At 47.0% G+C, this 8,554-nt stretch overlaps 2 protein-coding genes across 7 annotated transcripts in view; one reads left to right on the forward strand and one right to left on the reverse strand.

Annotated features, from left to right (window-relative positions):
- The window catches only part of LOC116851837, a 133,244-nt gene that overhangs the window by 86,965 nt on the left and 37,725 nt on the right, over window positions 1-8,554 (reverse strand). The window lies entirely within an intron of this gene.
- The window catches only part of LOC116851836 (trichohyalin-like), a 66,673-nt gene that overhangs the window by 46,229 nt on the left and 11,890 nt on the right, over window positions 1-8,554 (forward strand). For 2 of the 4 annotated variants that reach the window (XM_032831664.1, XM_032831663.1), the window contains exons 2-5: window positions 1,561-1,796; window positions 4,262-6,842; window positions 7,461-7,614; window positions 8,192-8,553. In XM_032831664.1, coding sequence (XP_032687555.1) covers window positions 1,561-1,796; window positions 4,262-6,842; window positions 7,461-7,614; window positions 8,192-8,452 — 3,232 coding nt within the window. In that variant the 3' untranslated portion in view covers window positions 8,453-8,553. Of the gene's footprint in view, window positions 1-20; window positions 434-1,560; window positions 1,797-4,261; window positions 6,843-7,460; window positions 7,615-8,191; window position 8,554 lie in introns of those variants that run through there. The other 2 variants (XM_032831665.1, XM_032831666.1) reach the window with 2 other exon arrangements.

The following is an 8,554-nucleotide window of genomic DNA, read 5'->3' on the forward strand; positions in this document are numbered from 1 at the left end:
AGAGAGAGAGAGAGAGAGAGAGAGAGAGAGAGAGAGAGAGAGCAAGAGAGAGCAAGAGAGAACAGTAAAAGGGGTAAGAGAGAGGGGAAGAGAGAGAGAGAGAGAGAAAAAGAGAGAGAGGAGAGGAGAGAGCTACTTGAAGTATCGCTTGAGAGTCACACGGCCGATAGGCTTTCATCTTTCACGGCAAAGCAACGGATCGGTTCTTTGAAGGATGCCAAAGTAAAGACGCCGGGGTGCGAGAGGTTGTATCTGAGATTCAAAGGGTCGGCCAGGCTGGCTTTTGCCTTTGGGGATAGGATTCGCGTGCTAGGTGCTTGTTACAGTGAATAAAGGTGAATACGTTATTTTTCGCGGTAGATTCTGAAAGTGGTGCTATTTGATGCATGTGTCTTATATGCGCACACTGGTGTCGAGTTCGCTTGACGGCTAGGTAAGTCTTTGGAACTACGTCCTGTATGAGAACTCATTTTGCCGGCAAGCTAACAGCTTGTATCGCAGCTGAACATTCAACAGTGATCGCAGGCGTTTAATCCTCGAGTTATAGGCGACACCGTGATTTTTAACATGAAATTAACAGAACCGTCTTATGTGTGATTCAAGAAAGACTAAATAATGTGAAACCGTTAGAATCGGAAGCTAACAGAAAAATAGAATTAAACTTCTGATGATTCTTTTCTGTCGAAAGGATAACATGAAACGTGCGTACACTTCATCAGGAATTCAACATGTTCTTTTTAAGAAGGATTTTTGAAACATTGGAACCTCAACAAGTGTCATATTTGAAACTTTGATTACTTGAAATTGACTTAAACGACAAGGTGAGGTCAACGATCATCCCGTTCGGTGTGATCCATCGAAATTTTGCAATATGTTCACGCCAAAGTCAGATACTACACTAAAAAAATATTGTTATATAATGAAAAAATTTGTTTTTGTTAAATCGTTGTTTATTTAACCTGATGCAAATTTTAATATGCGAAAGAAAACAAGTAAACTCACACGGAAAAAAGAATTCTGTTGGTGCAACCGAATTTTCGGTTGCTCAGGGATCAAACGAAAACTCGGCTGTAGGAACGGAAAAATTCCTTTATGAGACTTCTGCATAGTCAATTGTTCTCAGTTGCCTCAACCGAGTTCTAATATCGTTGAATGTTCAGACGAATATTTTCGGTTGCGACAACAGAAATATTAGTTTTCATAACAGAGACATCGCTTCTGATCACCTAATTTTCAGTTGGTTCCTATTTGGTTGCACCAACTGAAATTTTTTTTGCGTGCAACAAATGAACTTGAAGTCATACATGACTCCATCTTGTTGCTTAATGTCCCATAATTTCACCTTGTTGTTTAAGGATAGCCAGAAACGTTTCCCTTCTGTATAAAGTCAAAGAAATTTTCTTATGCAAAACAATATTAACGAATAAAACACGAGTCGTGTAGATGCACGAAAAGTTAAGGTATATGTTAAGGAACAGCTTCTAACGTAACCAAATAAATCGGTACACCAAGGAGACCCATAATGCGACAAAATAACAAGGAACACCCGTTTGATTGCAGGAGGATGCAGCCAGGGGTGACAGTGGCTCTTGCCACGGTCTGGCTGGCGGTGGCGGCGGGTGTGGTAGGAGCAGTCACCCCGCGACCCCTCCGCCTCTCCCACGATCAATACTCCCCCGCGTCCCCAAGCCGCGACGGGGTTCAACAGGACCAGGCCGACTGGAGGGTTCACGATCCGGCCAAGGATCAACCGCTCGACCTTTGGATCGGCTCGCAGAGGTCGATTTCTGCGGAGGGTAAGTTTGACTCGTGGCACTACGCAGCGAAATAAATTGCCGTATTGTGTCTCGCTCATTGAACTTTCCAAAAAAAAGGAAAACGAGATTACTCGCGCTATTAACATTTCAGAGAAGAATTCGACGCGAAAGCTTGATTGTGTGTCTTACTGCGTAGTTTCCGGTTTCCTCTGTCTTTATAAATAAACGCACGTGCGCAGACGCGGATACAACGAGAAAATTTAGAAGAAGAAATAATCTATTGGCGCTTCTCGGTCTGCTAGAAGTATACAGCGCTCTAGTTCGACCGGCTTTTCAGTTACGTCAGCGATTTAATTCTGTCGGGCCGCCTCGTCTAATGGAGACGGAATAGGCGCATCGCGACGAAGCGTGTCGCTCGGCCTAACCGGTGGAAATCCGTTCGCCGGCTTTTCCCCCGGCTTTCCTGATTAATCAAGGTCTCCTCGGTCGTCTTCGTGCAATTCCAATATCGAGCGAGAGAACCCGCCCACGATTGATAAAAGATCGCATTTCCGACACGCATTCAGCCCCAAACGCGACCGCTTTCATTTTATAATTGAATGCACCACATTCACACAGCGATAATAAAAGCCGAAATGCGCATGTCTCGATTTACATCCTCTATGTAACCGAAATTCTACAGATCTGTATCAACATGTTGTACATCGTTGTAACATAGCTGTAACGTAGCTGAAATTTCACAAGAGAACGTGATTTGACGAAAAAAGAAGTATTTAGAAAGAAGCGCAAAAACAGATGATTCTACACGGGGGAGTATTTTATGGCAAAAATTAACCGAGGAATAAATCGACATTCCGCGATAATCTTTCTCTTTTCACCTCGTATACCCCAAATAATATAATCTCATTCTTGACGAAATTCTCTTATATATGTGACCTTAAGAGGGTTCTTCTAAAACCAAAAGGAATATATTCTAACGCCAAAAAAAAAGTCTAGTCGCAAGGCGCTACCTTCTGTAAACATATACTCTAAACGAAAGCTTTGATCGAAAGAGTATTGCTCTTCTAATGAAGTGTGCACTATTAATCTACTAGACATTCTATTTTTTTTTCAAATTAAGAAAGAGATATTTACTTGAGGCAGAATGCCCTTTTACTAAAAAAAAATATTAAAAATATACTCAGTTATTAATAATTTACTTTGTTTCTACCAAAATTTAATATGCTTCTATGCAAGATAAATCTTATTGACAATCTAGTTTTTGCTACACTGATAGAAACACTAGATGTTTGATTGCAGGAGAATGCAGCCAGGGGTGACAGTGGCTCTTGCCACGGTTTGGCAAAATCGGTCAGGTTAAACTAAATGATCTAAATTTGAAGAGAATTCATATGAAAAGAAAAAAAAACTATATTATTCCCTTTATGTAAAAAGTAATAAAAGCAGTAATTTTTCCGAGTTTTCTGCATATTTGCAGACGACGGGCGATAATAGGGGCGATGGCTATTATTTAGGGCATAATAACGGAAGGTCTCTATATTTTCCGGGTAACGTGACTGCTTTATACATTATAACGGAGCACGCAAGAATTTCGGGTAATAAATTGAAGTCCGTATTATTCACGTCGCTACCAGTTCGCGACTAGATTAGTTCTAGTCGTGCGCGTTATTAAATATCTTTTAAAGAATCTCGTTCCGTGGATTAAATTGGAATCGAGGTTTCAAGCGAAAGCCGCGCGTTCGTGCGTGAATATCGACTCTCCGAATGTATCTAATTTATATGAGACAGAAATTGTACTCAATGGCATCTGATTCCAATCGCGTGATAGCCAATTCACCTCAGATATCACGCGCACACATCGATGCACACCGATATCAAGTCATTTTATACTTTCCAAATTCAATACGGAGTTTGTAACTTTCTATGCGTTGCAATTACTCGCCTTGCACACATCTCGGAAAAGTTTCGCGTCGCAAAATCTTATATATTCGCAATATCCGTAGCGATGGCAACGCGGATATATATGCGCGAATGTATGTGCATGACTCACTGCGAATCGAAAAGTTCATTTCTAGGGAAATTCCGAATTTGACGTTCCGATTATAGTTCTATGACGCAATATTCCGTTCTGTGTCTATATGGGAGAAAAATATCTGAGAAGCAAAAAATATTTATTTGATGAATACTAATAACATTATACTAACAAACATATTTTTACATTGAAAAATATTTCTTTGAAATGAGATTTATTTTTTAAAACCGTTGTGCTTTTCACAAAAGCAATTATTTATTCTATTTAAACAAAAATATTTAGATTTAAATAAATATGTATTGTTATTAATACCCATTAGAATAAATATTTTTTAACTCAGATATTATCTTCAGTGCACAAAAAATAATAATATATTATAAAAAATTTTATATTGCCAACAGACCTAAAAATCTACGATATCATGAATGTGTCAAAAAGTTAAAACAAAGTTAGATTTACGCGCTTTTCACAGATTCACCTGGTCTATCTGGCAATGCCGAGCGAAATTTTCCTTCGAAAGAGCCCGTGAAGGACGTCCCCTTGTCAAAGCAAAACTCCCTAGCTTCAAGTTGGCAGACATGGCTGCTGAATATCGGCGGTTCGGAATTCGCAGCCGACAAAGTCGATTACGGCGGGATGCCGGAAACGCTTCCGCGCGAGGTGCCCCTTTCAGAGGCGGACGATCCCTTTGTGGCGGACGACACGTTCCAGGATCAAGGCCCCGGCTCAGTGGAGATATACAAGTTGGACCTGTCGAAAGAGAAGGCCCTGTTGACCGCCACCACGCCCTCTGCGGCGTTACCGACAAGGAACAAGAGTAAAGCCCCGAAGAAGGTAGACCGCGTTAGCTCAAAAACGAAGACAACGGAGATTAAGTCAACGACCAGTCCGAAGAGCCTTCGCAGGCAATCGAACTTCTTCGAGGAGCAACGAACCGAGACGCCGGTCAACAGGGACGCCTTCGGTGTAGGTGGTGTGCCGGAGCTACAGGTTGGATGCGAGGGCCTCGCCGCGTGGTCCCACAAAACGAAGAGATCGATAGAGACGCCCGGTAAGGAGGAGGCGAACGCGCCAGCCGAGTTGCTGGACGTGTCGTCGATGGTAGTGAATCTCGACCACGGTCCCTACGAGGTCGAGGAGGACTACGAGGAGATAGACGAGCTGTTCCGAATCAGGAAAATGGAGCAGCTCGCTGCACAGAGGAGCAAACTGAACAGGGGCGACATAGATCCCGTTCTCAATGCCCACTACCTGAACGATCGTTGGTCGGACGAGTTACCGGTTCGGGGAGATCTAGGCGAAACCGCAACGAGATCGAGAACCCTCCGGGAGTACTCGCGAAAGCTGTCGGACGGTGCCGGAACGGGTCGCCACAAGGAAGCTAACGCGAAGCGAGAGACCGTCTCCACGTTGGATGATAATAACAAGAGTCGCGGTCGACGGTTGCTGTGGCTCGCCGAGGCAAATACCGAGGGATTTGCGGGCGACGAGCGGAAGCGTGCGAAGCGGCGGATCGATTGGGGTTTTGGCGAGGACGAGGGCGTCGTGTCCAGCGACGAGCTGCAAACCGTGAACGAGCGTCGCAGGCAGCACGAAATGCGACACCACCAGGATGCGGGAAAACGACTACGCGAGCCGGACACCGAGATCGATAATATCAGACAGGAATACGAACAGGTGCTAGAGCAGAAACGAAGGGAGGAGGAGGAGCGGCTGCGACGAATGCAACAGGGTGGCCGGAGGACACCGAACGGATGGCAAGAGGAAAGGGACGAGATGCGGAGGAGACAATACGAGGAGTACCGCAGACGGACAGATCACGTTTCAGTTCCTCGCTCAGATGATGAGGAGGCGCGACGAAGACCAGACGCAGGTCGAACGCAGGAGATGGCCAGAAGAAGAAACGAAGATGAGCACAGGAGACAAGAAGAGGAGGAACGGAGACGGCTGCAGGACGAAGCTAGGAGGAGACAAGAGCAGTACAGGTGGCAACAAGAGGCGCAACGACGGAAAGAAGATGAGGAGAGAAGGCGAGAGAACCATTCCGCGAGAAATTTGTCCGAAGACAGAAAAAGATTGGAGGAGGAGCGTCAATGGTCGGAAAGACAAAGACAGAAGGACAAAAGGAGACAACAGGACCGAGACGAGACGCCGGCGAATCTGATGCGCTCGGGAGCGCACCACCAGTCCGGCCACCCGAATGAGCTTGGACAACGCGATCGGCATCAAGAGAGACGCATGCAAGAGGAAGAGAGACGGCGCGAGCAGAAGCTAAAGGAATACATCGCACGAAATCGACCTATCAGCGTGAATCGAATGAATATAAACGACGAGTATCGTAGACAACAAGAGGATGAACTTAGAGTTCAGGATTACGTCAGAAGGGAACGGCCGTTGAACATTTCGAAGAGTGATCAGTCGATTGGCCGCGAATTATTCGATCAGAGGAGACTGATCGAGGAGGCCAGGCAACGCAGCAGGCACCCTGATCCAGGAGCAGCGAGAAGACGCGGCCCGTGGGCACCGACGAATATCGATCCGCGAAGCTCGCTGGAGGAAGCTAGGAGGAGGGAGGAGGCGAGAAGGTTGGAGGAAGAGAGGCGACTGGCGAGGGAACGGCAGCGGCACGAGGCGGAAGAGCGACGGAAGGAACTTGCCAGGCGATGGCAGGAGGAAGAGGCGAGGAGGCTGCAGGAGGAACGACGGAAAGAGGCGACCAGGAGGGAGGAGGAGGTGAGGAGGGAGCAGTCCAGAAGGTATGAGGAGGACAGAAAGCGTCTGGAGGCGGCGAGGGTGCAAACCGAGAGACGGAGGCAGGAGACGCGACCGAGGGAACACGGTTGGGATGGAGGTCGAGCCGTTGGAGCAACGAGACAGCCGGAAGCCACGAGGTCGTCCGATCAGGACCCTCGTTTAGAGGAGCACAGAAGAATACAGGACAGTCGACTGATTCCGAGCTATTTGGTACGAGACGACGCCAGGCGGTTGGCGGAGAGGCAGCAAGAAAGGGCCCGACTGGAGGCCGAGAGACGACGGCAAGAAGAAGAGAGCAGGTGAGGGTAAGGGCAGTTCTCGAGAAAACGCCGGCGAAAACGAAATTTCCCGCTGGGCTGGCTGCATGCCAGCTCAACTTTATTCGCGCCGCTATCAATGCTCGTTACTACTATCGTCCCGCGTCTGTCCGCTCGTTTGTTCCTGCTCCACTTTTGCTCCCTTATTGCCAGGAAGTACGGTTACTTCGTCGTCGAGGGTCGATTGTACCACTGCCGCGACATAAATCCTCGCGGTTGTTCGTACAAAGCGAGTACAAATGAGAAAACGGTATATCCAAGAAATACAGGTGACAAAAACCTTTCACTTCGTTTCTTTACTGTATTAGGATTGTTAGCATACTCATCTTCGTCACACGAACGCCTGTTGCACTTGAAGCCGAAAAGTATCATTATCGCGTTTCGCCCAATTCGTTCAACACTCTGTGTGTTCGCGGGATATGAAGTACTATTTCTCTATTCGCGTGAAACTTAAAATCGACAACAGCTAAGCTAATGATACGATTTTAATCAAGAAAACCCTCAGTGTGCAAGACAGATCCCTTTAATGTCTATCTAATGAATCCTTGCTGTTCATGAAATGAGGATAAATGACAAGATGAACCTTCCGACTTGTCGCAGGAGACAGACCGATTCGTGGAGACAACAGGAAATAACTAGACTACATGCCCTGCCGGTGAGCGCAAGGATAATAGTTCGTCCCGGCAGCTCCACGTCATCCAGCTCGCCGTCAGTGATATCGAGGGGTAGCTTCGAGAACGAGATCGAGTTCGCGGTGAGTCCTTCATTTGTCTGTCACAACGCTTGGTCTCAATCCGCCTGGCAGACTGAGCTCACCGCCGGTTCGTTCACGGTGAATCCGATCCGAGCTGGTCGATTGTCTCGCGCTACCGAACCGTGCGCGCTTCGTTAACACATATCGCAGTGAAAGTTGCGGCGGGTTTCCGCACGGAGAGACTGCGCACCCCATCGACCCCTCGACCCCGAGAGCGCGCCGCTTTGTTCCGCTTAATTGACCGGGCGCTGAGCAGCGCCGTCGTTGCCTCCTCTCGTGCTCTCTTCGGCGCTTCCTCGCAATATTCTCGCCGAAAGTGGCAATATAAATAATCGCAAGAGAAGGGCACGCGGGAGAAATAGAGGCGCGCCAAACGTGACGTGAAACAATTGAGATTTCGATAGAGAAAATTGTGACTCTTGGCAATATTTTCTATCAAAACCACAAAATCATAAATCGGTATCTCGAGATGACGTTCCAAAAATGACCTAGATATTTTTTTATTCTGATTATGCGCTTTTTATGAGATGCAACTCGTGAAAATTATTGAGTTTATAATTGACCGGGCTATTTCCAGGGAATCAATCCGAGTCGCCATGGTGTACAAGCTACGAGTTTTCCTGCACCGCCAACTTCGAGACCACCTGCCCTGAGCCCTGGACCGTGTGTCTGGGCGGTCGTTCAGTGTTGCTCGCGCAACAACAATCGTCTCACCAACTGTTTCGAATCAATGGGCTGTCCTGGAATTAATTGGGACGCTAACCCGTGTAGAAGTTCCATTGCGGAAGCCGCCAGAGCGGAAGTCATGAAGTTCTATGCTGCCGCGGAGAATCCGTGATACGTAAGATACGTGATACGCCCTTTGCTCAGCGAGAGCGAGCGAGAGAGGGGGAGGGAGGGAGAGAGAGAGAGAGAGAGAGAGAGAGAGAGAGAGAGAGAG

The sequence above is a fragment of the Odontomachus brunneus genome, unplaced genomic scaffold (genome assembly GCF_010583005.1).
Source record: "Odontomachus brunneus isolate Ranch 3 - 2012 unplaced genomic scaffold, Obru_v1 Obru_scaffold_193, whole genome shotgun sequence".
Lineage (NCBI taxonomy): Eukaryota > Metazoa > Arthropoda > Insecta > Hymenoptera > Formicidae > Odontomachus > Odontomachus brunneus.